The sequence below is a fragment of the Fundulus heteroclitus genome, unplaced genomic scaffold (genome assembly GCF_011125445.2).
Source record: "Fundulus heteroclitus isolate FHET01 unplaced genomic scaffold, MU-UCD_Fhet_4.1 scaffold_100, whole genome shotgun sequence".
Classification (NCBI taxonomy): Eukaryota; Metazoa; Chordata; class Actinopteri; order Cyprinodontiformes; family Fundulidae; genus Fundulus; species Fundulus heteroclitus.
The window spans coordinates 512,497-540,086 of NW_023396466.1; the positions used below are offsets into that span (position 1 = coordinate 512,497).

At 39.8% G+C, this 27,590-nt stretch overlaps 1 protein-coding gene across 1 annotated transcript in view; it reads right to left on the reverse strand.

The window, feature by feature from the left end:
* tnika (TRAF2 and NCK interacting kinase a) overlaps positions 1 to 27,590 on the reverse strand; it is a 112,951-nt gene that overhangs the window by 71,528 nt on the left and 13,833 nt on the right. The window contains exons 2-3 of the mRNA XM_036128567.1: positions 27,184 to 27,249; positions 925 to 981 (exon numbers count right to left, since the gene is read on the reverse strand). Of these exons, the coding sequence (XP_035984460.1) occupies positions 925 to 981; positions 27,184 to 27,249 (123 nt within the window). The remainder of the gene's footprint in view (positions 1 to 924; positions 982 to 27,183; positions 27,250 to 27,590) is intronic.

A 27,590-nucleotide genomic window follows, 5' to 3' on the forward strand; every position in this document is an offset into this window, starting at 1 on the left:
GCTTCTTAATGAACACTCCAAAGTAGTGGCGATGTTCCTGTGATTGCTGTACTTCTTCAGCATGTTGATCTCAATTTGATCTCTTCCTCCTCATCCTGCAATAACGGAAACATAACCAGGCCTTAAACTTACACCTTCATATCCCACCCCGTACACACATTATGGGATGTCGACAGAGAAAAAGCAATCAAGCTGATCTTTAATTAACATTCTGAATCTATTTGAATTCTAAAAAAAAAAAAAAAAAAAAGATAAAACCGAATGTTGCAGAGTGCACAGCTGGGCTCTAAATTATCCACACTAACAACATTACTGTTTAATTACTTTCACTTCAGGGGGAGATTGTCACAGTGCCAGAAGCTGTTGTTTAAAACAAGTTGTTAGGGTACTGCTAATTAGTTAAATGTTTATCATCCCCTGTTTACTTTCCTTTTTTATAAAAATGTAAAAAAAAAAAAAAACATATATATAAAATGAGCTGTAATTTGTTTCACCTATTTGTGTAGGTTTTGGTTCGAACCCCGTACATCCTGCAAATGTTTATCAAAGCTTCCGTTGCGTTATTCTTTCATATGATGTCGCAATAGTTAATTCCTGCACTTTTCATTGTTTTGCCGGCAGCTGAGCGCTAACAGGGATGCGTGGGTTGTGAGGATCTCTAAAAATAGCAGAGGTTCCCTTCTGCTTTAGAGACCCGCCGGAGACCACACTCTTCTCCTAATCATTCCTACTGATGTTACCATGGCAATTGGCCTGTCCTCGTTTCGTCTCCGCCACATCGCATACACGCACCAGCCGTGACTCATCGCTCTTAATTAGATGACATGGTTGACTTTAATACAAAAAGAGTTTGAGATGGATTTTCTGTGTATGAGTACGTGAAAGTGTGTAGTCCGGGGTGCACGTGTGTGTTGTTCGTCTTACCGTAGCGACATCCATGACCTTGATGGCTGCCAACTGCCCTGTCCTAATATGGCGACCCTGGTAGGATGAACGAAAGGAGGAGGAGAAGATAATATGTAAAAGAGAGCAGAGGGGAAGGAAGGCAGAAAAGAAGACCAACATGAGTTGAGCTGAATGTTTTCTGAGGATAAAAGCAGCTTGTTTACATATTTCCACTTTAGTATAAGGTGGACTGGTATTAAAAACAAATTTTTCTATCACATTAAAATCCATCTGACAAAGTTCTATTTACAAATTTTTCCCAGGGAGACGGACAAAACCGACAAAATGCTGAACGGTGCTGCACGCTAAGCTAATAGTACGACACAGATGTTTGACAGCAACATAAAAAGGTCCCTAAAGCTCCTGTATCTGCGACAATGTAGAAGTAAACCCCTTGGACAACATAAGCTAACGCTAGCTGTTATTAGCTAAACTGACTGCCCAATGACCTAGTACTGTTGGTCTGAGCCCCAGTCTGCAACCCCGGTGATTATTTTAATTACCGACCGGCTTAGCCAGTTTTCTCGGGGGAAACCCTGTGGCTAATCTAACATAGCAGCATAGGTTATATAATATTGTTTTGAAACTACAGTCAGCTAACTATCAGTAGACTGAAGGCTCTAACTGAGCAGATAGACTGACTAATTAGCCAGCTAATATCACCGTGTTGTACTTGTATAATTTTATAAAACACTAGAATGGTTAAAAAAAAACTATAATGTTCTGTGCAACAAGCACTTGAACAATACTGTTATTTTTCGAAGGCTTTTCAAAGGTGTATGTGCAAAAATGTGATTAAAAAAGTCACAGAGAGCATTAGTATTAAAATACTAGTATGAAAATCTCTATCTGTCCCTTTGTTATTATGCGTAAAATGTGGTGTTCTTCAGTCTCATTCTAAATGTACATGAACAGAAACAAATGAAAACAGGTGAGTACTATCAAGATAAACCCAAGATTCCTGGAGATTCAAGGGAACAAGGATCCGGGATAATAGAATCGAAGGTGAAAAACCCAAAGTGGATCATTTGCAAATAGAGCATCTGTGACTGTGATTAATGAATGAAGCAAATAAAGACAGAGATCCTAAAACCCACTGTTGGCTATTCCCTCCACCAGTCATGACTCAAGTGATTAGCATGCTATGGGCTGGTCAGAGTGATCTAGCAGCCAGACTACAAAGAAGCAAAGCCACAGCAACAGACTGTTAGCAAGAACAGGAGCATTTCAGTACATGATAAACCAGTTAGCGTTATCCCTATAAAGTAAGTCAAAAAGTCTTTAATCAAAGGGTGATTTGACATTAACAAGTCAAAACTATAAATGGTAAATCACAGCAAAGAAATTGTTGCAGAAATAGGCTGGTAAGAGTTTTGTACAATGTTAACCATTAGTAAACATACCAATGTTTCATGTTTTCATTTTATTTACATATCAATCTCAAAGCAAAATGCATTAAATTAGTTAATTAGCATGTGGGACGCCTGCTCCACCACTATGTCATGTGCCACCTAAGTACTAACTGTTAGACATTTTAGTGCATGATGCACAAAATATTATCAGCTGCTTGGCTATCTGCTCAGTCAGCCAGCACTGCAGTGATGCCACTCATAAGAAAAGTGTACTTTTCAAACAGCGTTAGCCTGGTAAGACTGATGGGTGACACTCCATTTGTTTCCCCACCATAACTATCCTTGCTTTTTCAGTCTTATAAATAATTCAAAACAACCGGGTTTCTCTTTCCTTTAACAAAAGGTAAAAGTGCAGTACCCTCCTTTCAAGCCCGGCTGACCCGCTGTGTGCAGCAAAATGTACGAATGAGGCAGCGCTGCATTATGTAGAGAGAAAAAACTTTTCAATCAGCCACGTCTTTTTTGGCAAATGTATTAAACGTGCTTTAAACCTGAAGTGTGTGATGAAAAATGTTAGCGGTTAAACAACAACAACCTACACGAAAAACCTTGTTGTGCCTTGTTGCCAGTAACCAGCTCAATTTCAAATTATCAACTGTTGAAGAATAAAAATAAAACTCTAAGAGGCTCCCATGCTCTGACTGATACTAAGGTTATAGCAGCTGGGGGACCTCAATGACTTTAATCCCATGAGCCAAAGTTCCTATTAAACGGCTCCACTTTTAAACTTGCTGATTTAATGCTAAAAGAAAGTTTGGATTTTTAATATGGTAATTTTGCACCTCACAATGCAAACTAAGCACTACTGGGTGGTTGAACTCTGTCACCAGCTGCTCTCAGACACACAGACCCACACACACACACACACACACCAAAGTCTCATAAAAAAAAAAAAAACAGTTTGGATTCTGTGAGGGAGAAAGAACTGGGAAGATTGAGAAGGGATTTCTCATTAGGATCAGACTGGCCTAATTCCACAAGCACAAGGACCAGCTTTGTTAAGAACCAACAAAAGAATTAGAGCCACTTACAAATCAGAAACTAAAACACAGAAAACAGAAGGAAAAAGATGTCCTATCTTTCTATCGTTCTCACAGCCTAAAGAACTCTTCAAAACTCCCACACGTTCACACAAAGACATGAAACGATAGCAGCAGAGATAGAGGAGAGGATGACTGATTAGGTCAGCGTGAGAATAAGGGGGAGAGAAAAAGTGAATGTGTCAAACAGATATGAGCCACGGATATTATCGGACCAAGGTAAAAATTCATTTGTCTGCACCTGATGACAACCACCCTCCCTTCATATCTCTTCATCTCTCCTCCAGGAGTAGTAATGTCATCCAGGCTTATTAAATGACCGTTTTGGAAAGGAGGATCAGAAAGAAATTAGCAGAGTCTGTTCATAGTTACCTTCATTGCTGTCTTTGCCCTCTCCCTCCTAATTTATTTGCAAATTCAAAAATGAGAATGGGGTGGGCTAAAAAAATGTTTTAAACCAGGCAATTAAAAGGATGTAAAAGTCTTTATACCCCTTGTACTTTTAGTGGTGATATAACCAGAAACCTTAAGGTATTTTATTGAGACTGAATGTGCTAGACAAACACAGGAAAGTGTATAACTTTAAAAGAGAGATGAAAAGGATGCATAGTTCTCAAAATGTTTTTATCAAACAAAAACTGAAACAGTCTGTAAAAGAGGCTAAATACAGATGGATGGACAGTGATACCCCTAAGAGTCCAGTGTAACAAATTTCCTTAAGAACTCATTTAGGAAGCATATTAAGTCCACATGTATCATAAGCATTGGACATCTCACAGAGCGATGTTCAACCCATCATTTAGAAATGGGCTCAGCTTCACATTTGAAAATCTGTTAAGAGAACAACTTTTGGTCTTGCTCTTCACAAACCTGGCCATTCTGCAAGAGTGGCAAGAAGAAAGGCCTTGCTTAAAGAAAGCTATGTGAATTCACATTAGCAGTTAGTGGTGTAGGTGACAACAAACATGAATGAAGGTACTCTGATTAGATAAGACCAAAGTTAAACTATTTGGCTATCCATGACAAAATAAACTACCTACATGTCACCCATAACACACCATCTCCACCGGACTCTGAAGCATGATGGTGGTGGTGACATCATGCTCTGGGGGATGTTTTGTTATCATTTTTCCCAGCATGGGCAGAAAAACTGATCGAAGTCAATGGGAAGACTAAAGGAACCAACTATGGGGCAATTCTGGAAGACAGCCTTTTAGCGTCTGCAGAACAGTTGAGACTGGTGCAGAGATTCACCTTTAAGCAGTATGGACATCCTAAACATACAGCCTGACCTACAATAGAATGGTTTAGCTCAAAGACTATTCATGTGTGTCTTGTCAAACTCTCAAAATCCAATTAAGAATCAGTGGTAAGACTTTGAACTTGATATTCACAGAAGCAAAAAAGATTAATTCTGGAGATGAATCTACTACTCAAAGAGAAATGGACAGATATTTCCAACTTTAGATGTATGAAGTCACCCCACCAAAGGACTTGAAGCTGTATTTGAAGCCAAAGATGGTCCAACAAAGAATAAAAATCAGGAAACTAAATTACTATGTAGCCAAGTCAATAAGTGAGTTTTATCATTTTGCCTCTATATGTTGGCCAAACTATGATCCTTTCCAAAATCTAACACTTAAACGTTGCCAAAGTGGAAGGAAAGTGCAAGAACAAAAAGGAAAACCAGCTTTCCATAGTACGAAATGGGCGGGCTTCATTTCATGCATACAAACTAGCTTGCCGTCTCCAGAAAAGGTCACCACAGGGACCAACAAATGTAGCGGGACATGTACAGTAGGTCTATGCAGATCTTCATGCACATCCTTGAATGACCCCAGCGTTTTGGCTTAGACGTACATCAAGCAGTGGCTTACTAATACACACTTTGCCGCTCCTTACTATGGCAGTATTATATAACACTAACATTAATCACCGCTGTTGTAGGAACATGAAATGCTCCTCTGTGTTCCCCTTGTTCATGTCGCTTTCTGGGTGTGCCTACCTCTGAGCAGTCACCAAACCTGCAGCTCATGTATACAACCTCTCCAATCAATCTGTCATCATTTTGTTATTGCCAAAACCAATGAAATCCTTGTCAACATTTCTCAGCCCTGCATTGAACGGTTGAATAGTTTTGCACTTTTGCATAAAACATCTCTGTTTTCCCATGCCAGTCTAGCACCCTGCTCGTCTTGATGACGGGATCCGCCCTAAAGAAGATTTCACCTGATTACATGCCGGAGATTCTGTTGCTAGACCTCAAGGCTCTGTCACAATAAAACAGACTCCGCACATGAATCTTTTGTTTGTTATATCAGCGTCAAACACACCAACGCAAAAATGGGAACAAACAAGGCTGCTGCTAATGATTATTTTAGTAACCACGCATGCCGTTAATTATTATGCTGACTGATAAAGTGATCGGATTAAAATAAACTCGAATGCACATTCTGCAGATTTGTTACTCAACTTCATGAAGAAGAAAATGCAACAAATAATTCAAATACTTTCTGTAACGAGAAAATCAACATTTTATTGCTCAAAATGCAATAACATAGCATGCCTTTAGTCTAAACTTGAACATTTGTAGCAAAGGATGCATCTGGAGCTAAAACAGTTCTAACATTGACGTCCAAAGCTCAGCCCTTTCTGGTTGACTTAACATTAATACGGTGCTAGCTGCCTCTGTAATGAAAATGGTCACGAACAAAAAAGTGCATAAACTGTTACTTGCATATTGTATTCTAAACTTTCAAAGATTTCTTTAACATAAAAAAGCACAATATTATGCGCATAAACTATAACCCTTGAGTGGCAAGTTTCTTCTTGTTTTTTTTGTTTAGTTTTTTGAGTTAACAAATTAACACAGATCTGCAAACAGAAGCAATAAAAAAAAACTCTCCTTAAACTACACTGTAGGACAGACAGTTCTGAAATGTCTATGCAGGTTTGTGGTGGAACCTGGCTTTAAAGTGACTTTAATTTTGCAGTGAAGGCACTGTGCTTTGTTGTTCCTTTATGCGATTGAACTGCAGCCAGACACCGCTTCACTTTCAGGTGTCGCTCATAATTAAACTCAAGGGCGGGTCTACTGTAGGTAGGGAACAGATTGTAGAATGGTGGCACACCTAAACCCCAGTCTAAAATCTGACGTATAAGCTGTTATGTTTCTGTTCTCTGTTTTCGTTCTGTTGAGTTTCTGTTTGATCAGTGATGGTTAAAGAAACAACGTTGGACCATCTTAAAGTTGGCAAAGTTATATGTCCCTTTTAAAAGCTGCAACTCTGTAGCACCAACTTCATTTGGACTCAGTCATTGTTTTTGTATTTGCACTAAATGTTTCATTATTACAAAAAAAAATTATACAGGCTATGTTTTGCTTTGTTATTCTGCGAGAACCGCTTGTCTTGACATTACAATGTCAGAGATATACTGGTTTTAATATAGCAAATGTATGCCTTTAAATCGCAGAAAATAGCAAACTATTCAACATCAGTAAACATCCAAGGTTTTTCTTGCAGATATGTGAAATAAATTAATATCAAACTTGATAGGTTTTTGTGTAGATTTCACTGTGGCCAGTAATCTATTTTCTTTAATCAACAATGGCCTTAATATTATTTTTGGGGGGAAATTACAAGAATGAAGTCAGAATGTTAGGCGTACAAGAATAAAGAATATTACGAGAATCGACTGAAGTTCTCATAAAAATCACCACTATATTCTCAAATTTTTATTGCTTTATTCTCATAATTTCCTAAAAAAAATAAAAAAAAAAACATTCCCCCCAGAAAACCCAAATATGTAATGGAGGTCGCCAGCCTCTGCTGCTGTTATTTTGTGGGTCGCGGGCTTATAAGTTTGGGAACCCCTGGTCTAAAGCATGCTGGCCTTTCTCTGATATGCTCCTGATTTGGTACATTCAGTCTTAAGAGCAGGCTCTCATGGTGTGGCCTCTGACTGATGAGCCACTGGAAACAGTAATGAATGATGGTTTAATAGCTACTTTGTATAAAGGCATTGACATATTCCTCTAGGAACCTATTTAACAGTATTAGAAAAAGGCAATAGTGAGATACTATGACCTAGTGTTCATTTCTTTAAAAATCAAAATTCAATTTACCCATTTCAGTCCTTAAAATTTGGACATCTTCAAAACATTATTTGTGTTAGATTTTTAAACTCTGTCATGGAAGCATTGTGTTTTTAGATGATTCCTAAAATAAATAAAAAAAATCCCATTTAGACCAACCAGCATTAAATCTCACAGGCCTTCTCTTCCTTTCTTCCATTCGTCTGTTGACTGTGTTGCTTCTCTGACCTAGTTCTGTAGTTTCTCTCTCTCTCTCCCTCCCTCTGTTGCTCACTCTTTCCCTCTCTTGTCCCTCTGATTTGTACTCTCATTATCTAAACCTTCTTAGCTTCTCACAATCTCCTCTTTATGCCTTTTCATTAGATCTCACAACGTCTCGCCTGTTTTTTCCGCTCTCCGCTCCTCGTATTTTCCATCTTTCGTCACTTTCATGGCTCCCGGCTCCCAGTGGCCTGTGAAAAGCAGGTCCTACAAGAACGTGATTGAGCTGAATGTTAATACCAGAGGAACAGCACTCTGCTTCGAGCTCGGCAGGCAAATATGACACGAACCGAAGGCTTCCCTTTCACTTTGCCTCCTCTAATGCATCTAAAGCACTCTGTAAACCACAATGCACTCATGTGGACCTTAGTGTACGTGCAGAGCAAAACAAGAAAACCCAGTGTATATTATGGCACGCACATGCTTCCATCTAATACAGCTTAAAGGTAATTATGGCTAAAAATAATTTTATGCCGCGGTCGCGGCCGCCTCGCCAGTTTCATTATTATTATTATTATTATTATTATTATTATTATTTTATTTTATTTTTTTATGTTGGCGAGACGCTACCGCCAAGCCACGGCCGCCGCCTCGCCAAGCCACAGCCGCCTCGCCGCGGCCGCCGCGGGTAGAGTCTCGGCAACATAAAAAAATAATAATAATAAATAAAATAATAATAATAATAATAAAACTCGATATGCTTGCATGTTTATTTGACGTTAACACGCGGTTCTTTGTTGTTGCTTTCGCGCGTGCATATAGTGAATGGCAGGGCAAAAATACATGGAGTTCTCACCGTAAAGCGAGACTTCTGTGTGTGCGGGGCCGTGAGCTCTTGCAATTGCAAGTGCGGTATTTCCCCCACAGACCCCCAGGGCGGCCGAGAAAACCTTTGTTCTACCTGAAATGACCCATTTAATCATCCAAATGGTATGGAACACATTAATTAACTGAAAAATGTTGCATAGTATAAATTTAGACACAGATTTTTTTTTTTTATGTCCTAATAGTCACTTCTGTACTGCTCTTAATATTTTGACCAAAGTATGACACCGACAGTCACGGACACGTCCACAAGGAGCTCTGTGGATGTCAGCTGTGTCTAATTTATAACGAGCCAAAGCGATTGAGTTTGTTTCGCATAGAGATCAATGCCGGGACACAGACACAAAACTGATTTGAAACTGATCTCCAAACAGACTGCAGACGACTTTATGATGAAAGAGTTGTTACAGGTAGAGGTGGGTAGAGTAGCCAGAAATATTACTCAAATAAGAGTAGCAATAGTGGAGTAATAATACGATTCAAGCAAAAGTAAAAAAGTATAGTGCAGTAAAACTACTCCTTAAAGCATGGGTCTTCAACGTTTTCCAGGCCAAGGACCCCCAAACTGATGGAGAGATGGAGTGGGGGCCCCCTAATTATATATATTGTATAAAATTGTGTTATATCAAACTGGTCCTATAGTGCCATGTGTAAATGTACCTTGTTATTGTGCATTCAATACTAAGATACTCAAATAATACACAGGTTCATATATTCCTGTTTTTATTTTAAACATGTGCGAGGCACAGTGAGTAGGGTGGCCATGCCACTGCCATTTATAAACACAACATAACACAATAAACTGATACCTGCCAAGATCAACAATGTCTGTCAATTGCATGTAATCATGCATAAAAGCTGCATTGATGATTGAAATCTTCTGCCCCCATTTACCTGTTTACTACAGTGTGTTGAATTCATGTTAATGTGTATTTAAATACATTTCAATTAGTGGAAAAAAATTGCAGGGGGGGGGGGGGGTAAAAAAAAAAGTCTAATCAACCAAAACTTTTGCGACCCCCATGCAGTACCTCCGCGGACCCCCTAGGGGTCGCGGACCCCCTGTTGAAGACCCCTGCCTTAAAGTAAATTTTGTTCAAAAGGTTATTCAAGTAAATGTAACTAGTTACTACCCACCATGGCTTCAAATCAATGTGACTCAAACTAAAAGAGAGTCCAAAAAAGGAATAACTGCATTACCAGTCAAACATTTGGACTGACCTTGGTCATTCAATGGCTTTTCCCCATTTTTATGACTTTCTACATGCATATACATAGTAAAGACATTAAAACTATGGCTCAAAAGTATACAGAATTACGTATTAAACACAAAATTGTGAAATAACTCAAAACATCTTGTATATTTAATTTTTTTCTAAATACAGCCACTCCCTTTGTTTTGATCATTGCTTTGGTCACTCTTGGCCTTCTCTCTTTGTGGTTAAAGATTTATGTTCACCGATACTAAAGCTAACTGTGCTAATTACTAGTATAGCATGCTAAAGAGAGTTTACAATGCCAACCTGTTTTTCCATACACATGGTGGGATGGCATCTCTACTTCTGATACAAAGAATAAACACCACTCATGATGGATAGATCGGCACAGAAAACTTTAAATACTGTTAATAAAGTTCTTTAAAAATCAATCGTAATCAGCTCACACTGGCCAGAATCAGCCTTTCAAAGCTTTAGAAAAAACAGAGAACAGCCAAACATTTCTGTGCTTGTCTAGATCCTTTATTAGTTCTCAAAAACAAAGTTGAAGTGGAAATAACCTTCGGCGACTAACATGTTTGTTTTGTCCCCTTATAGTCCTAAATTTTGCCATTGTTCAGTGAAGCATTCTGCACCCGATGAGATGCTTGCACACAATTCGCCACATTAGAAAAAACACAAATACGGAAAAACAATTTTAGTTAAGATATCATGTCTGTGGATCCACTCTTCTCCATCACTTGAGGTGATCTTTTCTGGAGGAGGTGCTACAATATCACAAGTACATTCTTACAGTAATTACCATCTGCAAGTGATGACATTAAATGCCTCCACAAAGCAGAACAAAAAGCCACTAAATCATTCCTAGTCTGTTCAAAGAGAGAGCACCTAGCCTACGTGTTTCAGGTTGAATACATAGTAGTTGTGTGTGATGATCCTTCTAGGAGTTTCTGCCGCGGCTGGATTGCTGAATGTCGACGAGATAAAAGCACAAATTGACTTTTACACCGCAGAGGGAAACATATGCTCCCTTTCGATCTCAGTTCTAAGAGACAAACCTGGTGAACACTTCCGTAATGTAATCTGCTGGTTTATATCATAATCCCGAAAGGCATCAGTGAGTCTGTTACAGTGAAAATGAAAGGCATCTAAAGAATGCTTAGATTTAGTTTCTTTGTGTTCGCATCACTGTCCCTGCCAAGTCAATTACATCCACACCCCTTGGACACATTGACTATGCAGGACACTTCCTCTTGTAACCTAGCAACAGTGTCTGCTAGCCAGATTACAATGGGCAGGACAGGCACTCACTAATATGCACCCATAAACACAGACACGCAAAAGAGAAAAGGACGGAGCATAAGTGACTATTGTCTTGATTTGTGAGGGTCTATGTTTGGAAGAGGGCGCCGGGTGAAGAGGAGTGGGAGCCGGCTTTATTTCACACTGCAAAAAGGCAAAATGCTGTCAAGATGCAAGGTCAATAGAGACCATTAAAATATGGAAAGAATGAGTTTTGTAATAGATCTGAGAATTTTAATTTTAGAGGTAAACTTGTTGAGTACACAGCCACTGCTTTGAAAGATTATCAGAAGTCTACCATTAATATAACTAGGGTCCTTAATTTTGAATGTTAATTTTCTTTATTTAATATAGCTTTCCTCACATTTTTTACGATTTCTTTCATTTCTTAATTTGATGGTCAATAAAAAAATCCTTAAAATAAATAAACAGAACATAATTAAGTAATTGTACTTTTTGATGTTCTAGAAAGTACATTAAATGTTTCAAGTTGTCCTCTAATTCTGTAGCCCAATATCTACCAGTTAAGCCCAAAGTCCTTCCCCTGGAGGATTTTAATTTGAAATTATTTTCATTTAACCAAGAAGTGGCTCATCCCTCTCTTAAAAGATGATACTAAAAAAAGACTGGAACTTGTTTAAATTGAAAAAAAAAAAAATTAGCGTGTGAAAAATGATGTCTACCCTTCAGCGGAAGATTTTTACCCATCGAAGCGATCTAACCCTTCTCGTGATTGCTCACCAGCTTTTTACGTTTTTCCACTGCTATTTTGACGAGTTGTGGTTGGGGGCCACTCCGAAACATGAATATTACTCCCAGTCGGAAGAAACACGATAAAATTAAAAGATAATTTTAGGTCGTTTTCACACCTGATAGTCCAGTAGAATCAGTTCAGCGGTGGACCAAATTGTTAATTTTCAGCCGGTGCGGTTCTCTTTCCCGTCCACTTTGTCAAACGAACCAAACCTCATGACCAACCTGTTCAACTCCTGGTCTGTGGTGGCACTGTGGTGACGCTGCACCCAAAAACACAGGAGGTCAGAACTCTGTCGGCAACACTCTTTTCCGCGAAAATGGAAACAAAATAGAATGGCTACAGATTTCCAGATTGCACATTTGGCCGTGTTTTCTTTGGCTAGTGTGCCAGACAAGCACAATTCAACAGTGGGCTCAGCATGAACGGAGAACGAGGCAGAGGACCACGGAGATTGTTATATTCTACACACGGCGGGTGAGATGGCTCCGTATGAGGCGGCGGTGTGCGAGCAGGGGCACGAAAACCGTCATTAAACTGATGTCACGTTTACACAGGTGTCGAGCAAGATCTTTATAATATATGGAAGTACTTCATTAGTAATATTGCTCAGTTAGTATTTACCCAGATTGCCTTGCTCTTTAGTCCACTTCCTGCTTTTGGAGCGGCCTCTGTTCCGCTTGGCATTCCCATGTGTATTCCAATTCTGATTATTATTCAAAGCAGTGGCTTTTCTGAACTTCCTTAGCAAACGACCCAGAGTCCGATTAAAGTGGACTAAGCACGGGTGGTGTGAATGCCCCCTAATCCCAAATCTGACAGGGGATGTGAAGAATTTTGGCCATAGCTGTATTTAGGCCAGTCTTTTCATCACAGTGGAGAAGCCTGACATGGTATCTCTTATCTGCATACTTCATCCAGAACATACTATCCCCCTTATGGGGTGCAGGAGTTTAAAAATCAGTTTTAAAATGTTTGCCTGTCTCATATTTATACTTTAAAGAGTCAAGCCACTACTTCAAATAGGTTTTTCACATAGCTTTGTCACCATCTTTCAAGTCCTCCAGTGGAAAAGTTCAAAATTAATTACACCATTAAACAACTTCAGACCTTTAAACTGCACAAAACAACTTCAAAATGTTCAATATACTTGTTGCAAGAGAAGCTGCGGTTATCTGTGTGGCTTTGCCTTTCTACTTAACATCTTCCTGTGGGTGAACCTGTTTACGTGTTGAACACCAGCATCTGACAGCTGGTTGCCTAATGGGAAACTTTTTTCACCATAGCAACAGATAAAAACCCAATGAGTGTTTCCACAGTTCAGTTTAGCTTGCATTTGGTGTCGCTTGACTTGCAAGCAATGTAGAGAAGCGATTTCAGAGGTCACTAGGTGCTGTGAAGTGTCAAGCTTGGGGACTTGAGATGATCTCCAGATATCAAACCAAACAGAAAAATATTGTGAAAAAGACATTATCACAAATGTATAAAGATATTAGAATGGTCATTAGGGGTAGGCTAATATAGTGGTTGGCTGTTAGATTGAACCCCTTTAAATGTATCCACCACCACTTGTCATGAGCCACAGACAGAGAAAGGATCTGGTACATCAACCTAATTTATTTTAGCCAATAAGAAAAAAAACTGTGTGAGATGCAACACCCTCATAGCATCTGCAACAACAACAACAAAAACCATACTTCTAATGTTTGTTTTGTCATCATGTCCTCTTAATTTGTGTTATAGTGATATTTATACATTTCAAACAGTGACAGTCAAAATCTCTGTATTGTTATTTTGTGGACGAAGACCATTAATATTTGGGAACCGCTTACAGTAAGTGCAGAACAAAAGAACATGTTACAAGCCCTCTAAAAATGGAGCAGGCAGCATGATTGTGTCCTTCCATTTTGCACAAAGAGGAAATGGGCCACCCAGTAATCCCAATCTGTGCCCTTCTGGTAATCCACACTGCCATTCACAAACAGCAGGACTTGACGGATCGTCTGGGGATTGTTGCCCTGGCATAGGACCCGTCACCATGCATTACGGGGGAGAAGTGGGTCGAAGAAACTGCCTCTGACTTTCAATTTTCACTTCCCTCTATCAGGGATCCTGGAGAAACCGACTGCTGTAGAACAGATGCACTCTCAAATAAACCAATCTTCAGCTATTTTAGAGCTGACGGACTTCAGACAGCTGGAGTTGTGTCTCCAATGCTCATACCAACACCCACCACTTCCTAAATCTCGGTTTACAATCCCAGACGGCGTCACCGGAGGTGCAGGAGTATCAAAGCACAACAAAAGGCACTTTTATACAAACAGGGCAGAACGCCGAGGAAATGCAGAGGCAATACGCCTATACACACACACCTCATTGAAGTTCAAAACACTCGCAGTGATTCAGCGTCGGTGTGTGCCGGCACACACCATCGAAAACGCACGCGCGCTGTTGTGGAATCAGCGAGGCATTAAATAAAAGTGGCAAAGGCCTCGATTCCAATCTACTTCAGCACTGACTAGGAAATACAGAAGCACCCCCCGTGGCTGCTCTTGTTCTGGAAGATGAGAAGGGAGGAAAGGAGAGACGTGGACTAAGACAAAAGAAGATGTAGAGGAACCGTTTTAACAAGTGGGGTAATACTGCAGGTACACAGTGCTAAAGACAGAGGAGAACAATGTGATTAAAGATAAGGAAAACTATTTGGACTATCTAGAATTGAACTAAAGGACATTGCACTTTGGAACATGGCCACTCATTAACCCACTGCTGAAAGAAAAACAAGCAAATAATCAGGATCATAAACAAGTGTAAGAGAAACAGACTAATCTTGGTTCAGGGAGAGGGTTTTGAGTGCTAAATAACCAGAAATTAAAGTTAAACAGCTTAACCTGAGACAAAGCAGTAGACAAAACAAAATACCAAACTGATCATCCAGGGAACTGACATTGAGATGGGTGGGGTGGGGTGGGGGGGGGGGGGCTCCTATAAGTGCCTGGGTCTTGTCCTGAACAACATGCTGGCGTCACAGCATGCTCTTTACGTGTCAGAGCAGATTCTACCTGCTGAGGAGACTGAGATCTTTTGGAGTGCAGGGGGCGCTCTGGACGGCCCTTCTTGACTCTGCGGTGGGATAAGCCATCTTCTGCGGTGACGTTTGTTGGAGCAGCAGCTTATCTACAGCTGAAAGGAGGCGATTAGATAAGCTCATCAGTCAGGCCAGCTCTGTCCTAGGTCGCCCACTCGACCCAGTGCAGGTGGTGGGAGACAGTAGGACTCCAGCAAAAAATAACATCCCTGTTGCACTTCATCTTCTCGCCCCATGCATGGAGCTGATGCAGAGCCGGGGAGCTCCCTCAGTGACAGACTGCTGCACCTTAAGTGCACAAAACAGCGTTATTGCAGATTCTTTCTCCCAGCCCGCAGTTTGGCTTTATAATCATCACTACTCTGTAAGTTGTTTCCATCCCTGCTGGTGTTTTGCATTTCTGGTAAATAGTCTGCCGTTGTTTTCATGTGAAAATATGCATGTGTATCTTTTTTTAATTTTTCCCTCTCAGTCGCAGATGACTTTTAGCACTTTTACTTATTTTTAACAACTGAACAATATAAAAAGACCTTTACTGTCCTATATTATATATTTTTTAGCCTTTGGGTGAGTCTGGGTTCTTCCATTTGCCGTCACTGTCCTGCTAGTACACCTGAAATTCACCACTGAGGGATAATAAAAGGATATTTTTTTTATTATATTCTGAGCAGCAGCAGAGTTATCTGGCACTGGAAAAACTTGGATAAGGACATAAGTTTGTTAAGTGCTGTCTGTGTATGCCCATACTCTGAGTGTAAGATGTAAAAATAGAAAAATTATCATACATTTGTTACAGAACCAAACTTGCACAACAGGATGCCCTCTTGCAGAAGTGTGTGCAAAGTTGATTTGTAATGTGTATTCCAGTGTGATCCAGATTAAAGGGAATCACACATGTATAAACAGATCCACAATAAACTGCCTTTGGATTCAGTGTTGTTAAATCCACAAAAAACAGCTGCAAAAATATGTATAAAACTATTTTATAAAGACCGTAATTTCCACATTTATGCAGATAAAAAGTCTGTTATTTACACTAAAAGTTATTTTCATTCAGCCAAGAAGTTTGTTTCCAATTAGACATGACAAACATCTGACATGTTTGCTGGGAGAGGGAGCGGAAAACGGCACAGCTAGAGCAGGACTTGACTCACGCAGACAGCCGTTTTTTTTATGCTAGCTGCCCTGGACTGCTAATGTAAATTGATAACGACAGTTGGAAATGCCAACTTCAAAATCAGTTTGATTTTACACAAACCGCGTTCTCCCACACCCTCTGTGACACACCTCCTCCTCTAACATAAACATAACCGCTCGCGACATTGAAACAGGTCTAAAAAAAAAAAAATGTTGTTTTACATCTTCCTACATTAAAAACAGAAAAAAAAACGCTGCAGGCAGGGAGTGAGTTTAGCCGTGACTTGAATGTACAGCACAGGTGCACAGAGGAAGTCACAGCTTAGTTGTTCTGTGACTTCTGATTTTGCTCTCGAACTTCATCTTCCAGGTAATTATAGACCAAATATCAGAACACAAGTCTTTCATTTCATCAACGAGGAATGCCTTATAGTCCCTTAAAAAAAAAAGGGGCTGTCACCAAGAATTTACTCTTAATGGGCAGATTTTACAACCAAACTTGAGATTCCTTTCGCTTTCCGGTGGCTTAAGAGGGGAGAACACGTCCCTGAAAAGCAAATGTATTGTTTATTATTGAACACATTAGGCAGTGAACGGTGAACATAAATTATTTGAGTTTCGACCAGTATGAGCTATTTTGGAACCTATTCTTGTCGGGGGTGAAGTTGCGAAACCACAAACTGTTGTTTACTTCCCTTGTCTCAGTGCTGCTACATTTCATTTTATGCAAGGCGGCATATCCTCGTGCCGATCAGCTGAGTCCATCAGACTTGTTGGATCATTTAACGCTGAGCTTTGCAAAGTCTTAAGCAGTCATATAGCGCTTACACTTTTCTAGACTGACTTAAGAACTTAGTTCCAACTTGTAATAAACTACATTATGCATCTATTACTCCCATAATAATAATACTTTCTTCTTTATGTAAATTTTTGGAGGGCAAAAAAACCAATGATAGCGTTGGCTGACAGGGACTATGATGAATGCCCGTTTGGGAAATAGATAAATGGCAAACTCAGCGACTATAAACAGATGATCACTCATTTCTGCACCGGATTACTGACTCAGTCTGCCAGCAGTCTGCTTGTCTGTTCAGGTCTAATATTAAATACGACTGCCAGCAAGTTCTCAGAGGGGAACAAAGCCTCCCATGAGTGTGATACCAAGAAATACAGTGGGACTTGACCGAGACGGAGTAAGAGAGTCAGGGTTTCCTCACACGAGGGAGCACTACATAAAGGAGGGGGAGCGGGAGTGTTGCAGCAAAGAGGCCGGTTCAGCACAACGGTATCACGCTCCAGCACCTCCGGAGGTCAAACGAACAGCCAAGCTGATTTACCGTGCATGCTGAAGGTACGGAAGTGATAGGAGGAAGATGATGAACAAGGTTGTGGAGAAGGACGGAAATCACGAGCGAAAGAGGCCCTTCAGATAATGCAGAGGGGAGATTAAACGGGAAAACAAAAGACAAGCGAGGCTACAAAATGAGATTACAGGAGCGATGAGGAATAGTAAAGAGACTCAGCCAGCACAGGTGTATGTTATTGAATAAACTGTCAAATGGCAATAATATTTTTAGTTCAAATGAAAAAAGAAGTGATAGTATAAGGAAAATAAGTAATTGTGATATTATTACTGAATATGTAATAATATTAAATATGGTTAACATACATATTTTGGACACCTTTGTCCTAATTCCCTTAGCAAGTAGAATATGCATTAGGTGTGAGGCCAAATATATTAATGGCATGCAGAATTTGTATGCATGTCGCTTGAAATATAATATTCTTCCAAAAATTGCATCCAAGCAGTACTTAGTGACTGTGATATTGCACCCATTGATACTATAACAACAACTGTATTTCAATTTATTATGCAGCTCTAGAAAACAAGAAGAAGGGGGGGAAAAGCAAAGAGAAAAGAGATTGTTATTGGTTCAAGGCATGGCTAATTGACTCCGGTCTGGGTGGCGGGCATCTGGGTAAGTGGAGCACGTGGCCTTGGGGAAAACACAGCATGGATGTGGGTTAATGAACGCACAGCCAGGTGTGAATGTGTGGATATACTCATGAATGTGGGCAGAACAAGGCCATCTGCTGTTTCCACCATAATGAGCAAAGGCCACCTCAGTCAGGGAACCCATCTCATTCATGAGGCCTCAAGAGACTGGACTGTGCATGTTTGATGGTAAACAACAAAAAAGATGCAGTGACAATGTCAAACAGCTGCTGGCAAACAACAACAACGTTGTAAAAGGCAACCTGGAGAATTACTATGCATTTATATGAGCACAAATCAGAACCCATAGCCTGCAGGCTGCACAGCTGAGGCCTTGAAAGAATATTTTTAATAACATTAAAAACAGTGCATCGACCATTTATCAATACTTTGGTCTGTTACTACACCACCTCAGGTTTTCATATCAGCAGCCTCTTATTTTAAGTAGAGTACCACTCACGTTTAGATTTGATTTTAGGAGCCATGTAATTAACATAAAATGATGCCCAATCATGACTCTATTCATCCGCATTTACACATTAAAACATTCCCTTCAAATTGTCAGCATCTGTGAAAATATTGCAACAATTAGCACAATTTACTAACATATAATAAACTATGTATTACGCTATTATATTGGCCTGTTTTGTATATTTTGCATGTTGCCATGCTTCAACACATCTGACTTAAACTGAGAGTTTTCAGCAGACTTTATTAATATACTAGATTGCTCATTCAATCCTAAGAACCAGCTTTGTTGGATAAGTAAATGATCTATACACAGGAAAACAGGACTTATGGAAACTGATGGTCTAGCATGCATCAGGCTTAACTTTGTTCAAAGCTTTCCCACCAGAGTGCCATTCACCTTGCCACACGCCCAACAAGCACACACACTTATACACCAATGCGCAGATCGGTACGCAGCTGGGGGTTAACTGCTTTGCACGTTGGCAGGTGGCAAGAGAGGATGCTGAAATTGAAATACAAAATTTCTTATTGCAGATATGGACAATGCCTCGCTTTGCCTTAAAGGCAGCGGTTCACACGTGCATTGTATAGGTGTGAATCATGTCCAAAAATAATCAAATAAGCGGCAGCCAATAAATATCTGGTGATCAAATTGTTTATGCAACAGTGTCAAATGAGCAGTCAGCTGATGCCGGAGTATTTCTTATCCTATGAGTTTGTCTCTTCCTATCACTCGATGACTAAGCAGAAAAGCAATAAGATGAAATTCTGAGATTTTTCAGCCACTGTGGCACAAATATAATCACACTATAATATAGACTATAATAATAAATATTTTATTTTAAAATGAAAATAATTTCAGTTTCAGTTCATTAAAGTGTGACATCTAGAAAAAGAAAATACGGTACAGAAACAGTGATAATTTGCACACTGCTCTATTTTATTATAAAACAGACTGTTCACTCTTGTGAACCCCTAATATTAATAGTTTATACTTAGGCAGCAATCACACTTGTGATTGCTGCCTAAAGTCCTTTGGGATAATGTTGGCTCAACAGGGCTGAATACAGTACACAACAATATTTTCAGATTTTATCTGGAAAAACAACTTGAATGCCATTCCTTTCAGTTCGCAATTGCACACCATTTCATACTGGTGCGTACACTGAATACATTCCAAGTTTTAATGGGATCAAAATGTAAGATAAATAAATCCTCAAGAATGAATCCTCCTGCAAGACAATATGTCCTTACTTTACTCTGTAGAGGAACTGTAGCTAAATGACAACAAAAAGTATGAAATGAGACATACCAAGCGGCTTGGTCATATTCCTATTTTGAAGCCACCAATTCTCTCCAATGATAGTAAACTTTGATGTGCCTGTATACTGAGTGTATTTGTCTGTGCAAGGGAGATAGCTATGGCAGGCACAAAAAGAGAAAAATAGCCCATGGTACTTTGCAGAGTGATTTCCAGCAGATAAAGAATGGTTTTAAAAAACACTTTGAAGGAAGGGGGGTAGAGTACAAGGTTTTAGAGTACAGCGACTAGGCAGAATAGGGAAAAGAAGCACACAGAGGAACAAATTTACCCAACAATGTAAATAAAATAAAATAAAAAGGACATTGAGATAGCAAAACGGAATGAAAACTCTAACAAGATCAACTGTATACTTATCTAAAAGAAAACCAAGCTTGTGCAGTCATTTACATTTATCCTTTGGCAGATGAAAAAAACAAATCTGTACATTAAAGACATCCTTCAAAGCACTGTCCACACATCTGTGTAGGCAGACAAATATGGGTGAAATGAATGGAAACCATACAGTGGCTTTTTGTGCAGACCAAGAGTCACAGTACCAAAAACTCACACAGCACAGGTCCTCAATACCAATATGGCTGTAGTGTGTGTGTGTGTGTGTGTGTGTGTGTGTGTGTGTCTTTCGGTCTGACTGCTGAATATTTAACGAGTGTGCAGCACTTGGCCTAAGGAGGAGCACTGTCAGATGGTCCCATCATCAGGGTGACAGGGAGTGTTCGCTCTCCCTCCTTCTCTATTTATTTGTAATGCTTCTTCCCTGCTTGGAGACCGCAAAGTAATCCAACGAGAGTGTGCTACGCTGTGACGACAACACCGACACAAACAATGACAGACTGCAGACATTCCTGATGACTGCGTGTTAATGTGGACAAGTTTATACCTGCTCAATCTATGCCGAGGCAAAGGGCGGTTGGGTCGCCGGTACATCACAGGGCAGCAGAGACAAAACCCGGGACAGAGAACATTGCACACGCACCGCAAAGAGCAATTTAGAGTGGTTATTTAACCTTTTATGTATGGTTTCGGATGGCAGGAGAGAACCGGTACACCTTAAGAGAACCCATGCACGCACAGGGACAACATTAAAAGTCTGCAAAGAAGGTCCTTAGCTAGATTTGAACCCAGGATCTTATTGCTTCGAGGGAAGAGAACCAACAACTAAGGCTGCACAATATATAGCAAATTTAGCATTATTGCAACATTACTCAACGTATCACTAAGATCTGCCTGGAGAGCAATAAATGTTAGCTAATTATTTAAGCACCCTGAATTCACAGCTCTCAGTGCTCCTAAACTCAGGTTCATACGGCAGGATAATTAGCCCAATTTTTGCCCCAATCTTCCGCTTCCACACCACGGTTTTTGGGATGGGATGTTTCCTGCTGTGTGTGCTTTGTTAACAGTGATCTGGGGTCTCATTTATAAAGCTTGTGTAAGCACAAAACGGGGTCTGAAATGTGCGTACACCACTTTCCATGCAAAAGTTGGGATCTATGAAAGAAAAGAAAAAAACCTTGATGGGAAAATGCGTGGTCCTCACGGCAGCTCTGACCCAGGCGAAAGCTCATTTTGGAGACGTGGGAAAATTGGTGACACAGACGGTAATTGCAGCCAAACTGCTTCATGATTCCTTTTAAACTTCAATTTCACTCCATATTAGACTTTAACCATAGATCGACTTTTTCATCAGCATTTAAAACTGCAGTGTTTTTCAGACACATAACTATACATAAGAACCTTTCAATAAAATAAAAAATAAAAATCCCATAAGCCATCTTAAATCTTAAATAAAAGTCCGGCCAACATTTTATCGGGTTTTCTACGATCACATTCCTCTCCCCGATGAACACCAAGGTGATGTGTTCCACAGATCAACGGATTATTGTGACAAGGCGTGCAGCAATCACTTAAATGACTGTAAACAAAGGATCACCAACCTTTTTGAAGCTGAGCTACTTCATGCCTTTTCTTTTTGTAATGTTTTATTCTCTGTTAAAATTAGCCCATAAACTATCGCCATATCGCTCCTACTCGTTATTCATGTTCTTTTACATCTGAACTCACGTTTGGTCTCGAGAGGTTTTGCGAGATTTCCCGTCTGACATCTGAATGTTCACGAGGGAAGTCGGTTTGTGTGTGGTGAGTTCGGCTTGCCGTTTGACTGGAGACAATATTACATCTACGATTTTTTTCATCCTCGTTAGTGGGGGTCCCTCAGCAGACAATTTTAAAAGCTTGCAATGTGAACCTGGTGTGTTTTCTTGCGTGTTTATTTGTTGCCTTACTTTGTTTATTTAATTTTGTACTAGTTTTCTATGTCGCTCCATCGGTTTTCAACTTCTATAAAATTGTTGGTGTATGTAAAGTGCTTCTTTGCATGAACAGTGCTTCAAATAAAATTTGATTTATTGTTGTTAATGTATATCTGTGACTGTGCATGCCTCCCTGGGTTTTCCATTTATGGTTTTGATTGCACTAGGAGAAAAACTGCATTGGCTGCTGCAGCTTCCTGTCTGGCTGTCATGTGACTCGCACTGTCAGCTGTTTGTAAAGGGGAAAGCTGCACCAGAGGGCAAGTGACACATGAGTCACTGAAATACAAAATTCTATGTAGAAAAAGAAAAAAAAACACTTTTCCTGTAACTATTGCGCAGAATTACATGGGACTGCATTGAAATATTATTGAGCCAAAATATAAATGAGCCAGACCAAAACAAAGGAAACTTACTAGCGTTAGCTTAACACTTTAGCAGCTCTGCGTACAAGCGTTGTCAGCTAATATGAGTTTATTGAGAACGATAGCTGTATTTGTTGAGTCAGATAGGTTTAGAAATAAAAGGCTACCCCGCAGAAAGTCCAGTCAGGATAAAATATCTGTGACTGTCAGGACAAACTGATACTGCAGCCTGCAGAACGTCAGTGTGGTGAGATAAATGGGATCCAATCCCAATATGCCTGCAGACCAAACAAACTTTGTTATGTTACTGCAAGTTAAGAATATCTATTGATAATGTATCGGACCGGGCTTTAGAACTGGCAAATCCCTGTTCTTAAAGGACTTGGACAAAAAAAAACAAAAAAATTAAAACAAATCCTGATCAGGACATAACTATCTTGGTCCTGTGAAATGGTCCTTCAGTCATTCAATATAGGAATATAGGAATTATGATTAATCAATTTTGCCATAAATAGGTCTCCCTTTCAATTAAGTATCCTGTCAGTCGGAACTCCACATTCCAAGAAAGGAATGATGCGTGCTCACTCATTCTTTGTGAAATCCTGTGAGCTAAGGACAAATTTCTCACACTGGAGATGTCCATTACACTCCAGCTGCATCAAATATTCAGAGGCATAAGTAAGAAAAAAACGTACAAAAGCAAAAGCATGAAGATCTAAAGTAAGGGCGTGCAGGAAAAGGATAAATGTTGCAAATTGAAAAGAGGAAATGCTGATAGGGGAGCAATGGAGAGGCAAGCGGTGAGGGTGACAACAGAGAAAAAGCTAAAGGAAGGAACTGAGAATGTGGGAGACGAGGTGGAAGCAAAGTGGAGAGATAAAGTGTTTAATTATTCAGCAATACCCATGTTCTCTATTTATGGTCCTTTCAAGGCAGCCAGAAGAAGCTATATATAAACATACATACATGGGCTCAGGCAGCTCCCCTTAAATCCAGATCACTTAGGCAGGCAGGCAGGAAATGAGAGAGAGAGAGAAAGAAATGTGCCTACACAATGATAAGGTAAAACAACAAAGACAAAGGTTTAAAACTGATACGGATGAGCAGACAGAGGAGGGAGAGTAATGCCACATGAATTACACATATATATATAAAATGAGCAAGGGACAGAGTTAAGCTAAAAAGATCTTTCCACTGCAGCTACTCATCTCTCAGCGATCCTGTCGCAACTACTTTTACTTGAATGGGAATGTTTAACAAGAACGTCGTCCTGAGAAATGTTTTCTTTACTTGCGACAATATTCTATGTGCAAACGGTGTGGCAAAACGGAGCTCAGAGGAGCAGATGTGTATCATTTAACTACACAGGGTAATGGAAAGGTTGATAAAGCTGTTATCTCTCGCTCCCAGGCACACAGAAGTGCATGGAGACTGCAGCACATTACAGGCTGAATATCGCCAGCAAGATTAAACACATTGCTGACCATTAGAGTAACATGTAAGGACAAAAGAAAGCATGCATGGATAACCCCACCTCTCTAACCCAAACCTATTTCTGCAGAGGGATTAGGAGCCGTATTAGAGTCACGCTTTGAAAAAAGAAAAAAAAAGGAAAAAGAAAAATGCGCCTGATTAAATTTTCAGTAAGTTTAAATTAAATGTCAAAAATGCCAAGCTCTTAGTCGGTTCTTACCTTTTATTCACACTTCGCAAGCTAATTTAAATGTCAGTAAGGTGTAAGGTAACTGCAGAAACCCTCTGATTAAAATGTCAGCATACGCAAATGAATACAAATACAGTTTGGACTCAAAAAGTTATGTTTGATGAGAAATTTCATGAATAGTGCAAGGATATCTAGCATGAAAGAATACGCTCATAATGTTTTTTTTTTTTTAAGGTTTTCATATTTTTCAAACAAATGCTTGTAAGGTAGAACATTTCAACACGCTTTCTATGCACACAGAAAAATCAGTAGAACATTTTATTTTGTACTGAAACGGCCTACGGGGACTTGCAAAAGTACGCGTATCAATGTTTCAGTGTCCAACCACAAAGTTAACTTAACTTAAAATCTGAAGTGATGAACCAATTTAAAATAGTGTATAATTGTGCAGTGTAAGGAAACTGATAGATGGCTTTTTTAAGTTTTGTTCACTATTCTAGCCGCCCTCAACCATGTTTTTTTTCCAGCCTTTATAGCTCCGTGTTCTAAAGAAAAAACTACTATTATCTTCTATCACTACTATTTGCCCCACATCACGCTGACAAGAGCCAAAGATTGACACATGGGAACACTTCAGCTCCTGAACTCTCCAATGAAAGATATTCTAACATGTTCTTCCTTCTGATACAAGAGCTCAAAAAATTGATTCTGAGAGCGGCAAAGCAATTCCAGTTAACTATAAGCCACCAGACTGAGGGTCAATTTATCATTTCAGTGACCCACAGACTCACCTGCTGACAACACCCCGATCCTTTTCAGACGCTTCGGCTAGACGAGAGAACTGAACCGCACTGGAAAACTTTAAATAGTTGTTCAAGTGACTGGCTCCTTGTCTGAAGCCAGTTTATTCAACTTCAAAGAAGCTTTTCAACATCTTAAAAGATAAAAGTCATTCTTTTATGTCGTATTTTGTGCTTTTTAAGGTTACAAGACAGACTTTGCCTTAAAATACAGGTTTTTACAACAATCCAAGCTCCACATTCGGTATGCATACAGTAGGTTGAAGCCGTCACAGGGAGGTTTACTTTAAAGAAGTAAGCGTTTGTCCTTCAACGGTGTGTACTTGAACAGTGGAGAAGTTTCCAAATCATTTGGCAAGAAAAACTGGAACATGAAAGAGGAGCAGTGTTGGCTGGGACAGCCAAATTGGATGACAAGAACCACCCATACACCTTTCTAGGGTTTTCCAAAACAGCCACATCATCCACTACAACTAATCACCAGTCAAACCGGTTGGCTGCATCATACCTCCACCTGCAGAACAACCTAGAACATCACAATCATTTCAAGCCACACTACACAGATCAAGTCTTTTTTTATATAGTGTATGTAGTAAACACGATCCACTGTACAGGATTAATTACAACATACAGAGTTAGTTGCATTGCAGTACTACGGCACCAGACTCAGTTATGCATCAGTTGTGCTCAACGCTGGATTTGTAAGACATCTGTATTATTACTGTGCTGCAATCAAATCATCTCTAAACAGGCTTCTTTGCACCCATCCTAGTTGCTTACAAATCCTTTCAGTGCCTAGTCGAGTCATCGTGACCCTCAGTCACACGGCTAGTTTCACTATGCAGAAACAACATGTTTAGTTTTCTTGCACTTTTGTGAAATCCTCGTTTTGAAATTCTGATTTTCTTTACCCTTCTGTGTTTTTACAAACATTGTGCATGTTCTGAAAAGCAAATATGCTTTAGGCCAATTGCTTTCAACTTGAAAATAACATCCACATTTTAGGGGATATCATTAGTGAACGTTATTGAACAAAATTTCCCTCAATTTTGTCTAATTAATCAAAGTGACCAGACATAAAAAGCTCATTGCTTACTATGAAATGCTATTCAGGAATATTGGCTATTTTCATTACACCAAATGAGAATGCGAGAAATTATTCAGCATTTCCAGCAGTCCTCCGGACAGTCCTATTTCTTTCCACTGACCCCTTCACATTGTGCAGCATTCAGTCACCCACTGGTGCGAATCAGACCATGGCTCTGAAACCCAACAGGAGACTAGATTAGCTAAAGGCAATCTGCGGCTGTGTAATGTGGGGGACTCACTGAATGTCAGCAAATAAATACACTTTCACCAAAATAAGAATATCAGCCATAAATAGGTACGCGTTGCTCCCTTGTTCTCCCCGTGTTTTGCTCTACTTCCTGTCCTTTGCAAACAGGCACGCGCGCGCGAGGGTGTCGGATATTATTTCTGGAAGCGTGTAGACAAATGTCTGACCCCTGTCTGACCTTACATCCCATCAGCTGTAAGAACAGCTCCTCTCCATCACTACCTGACCTTGACTCTCTGGTCTATTAACCACAGCCTCATGCGTTTACGCACGCCGCGCACACACACTCACAGGTGGCTGGCCTGTATCAGTGAGCCCTGTCTATTTAAAAGAACACGTTTTCTAACCGAAATGGGTCATGAAATGGACTGGTGTCACCTCCTGCGGTGAAGCAGCAAAAGGCTGCAAGACTGACGGGCTGCGGTGGGGGAGGAAAGAGGAACTTCAGGCAGAAGCATAGTCTTCAACAACTGTGAAAAACAGCTGAGCCCATTCGAAAGAAACATCGCTCGAACCTCATCTATGTCACAATTGCAGAGCAACATCAGCATGAGCTTCCCTTTTGCCTTAGAAGTGCGAATGGCAGGTTTTTGCAAAGAAATAGAAAGAGACGAGTGTAATAGGTTAAATCAGAGGAGGGGAATTTTCCTAAAAAAAAAGACCCCTTCTTTATTACATATGCTCCATTTCTGATAAATATGCTTTTATGTCTAGTGTTCTTTCCTGTACTCAGTTTCCTTCAGTCACATTTCTGCTTTTTATTCCAACAGAATGAATAAAAGATGGGAAAATGTAAGGGGAGAAAAAAAAGGTCTCTACGTCTGTTATTAAGAGCCTCTTACCTTGTACACCTGCCCGTAGGTGCCATTTCCCACCAGCTCAACCAGGTCAAAGATGCCAGAGGGATCCTGCAGATGCATAGGAAACACAGCAGAAGGATTACAATTTTGAAGATTCAGTCAAACAAACTAAGTGCTTGAGAAGGTTTTCTCTTTCAATTTGAAAAAAAACAGAAAAAAAAAAAAGAAAAAAAAAAAAAAAACATACAATGACTGTATGTTGGATACATTCATATCTGGAACAGGATCTGGCTCTACTCCTGACCCCCCAAACAATAGGATGTTTTTTTAGCCTATATGCACTGTCTAAATTTAGCCTAAGTAATTGTCACACTTGGTTCACCCAAACCAGTTTCGACTCCCATTCAGATTATGCATAGATAATCAAAACAAAAAATACCATATTATTC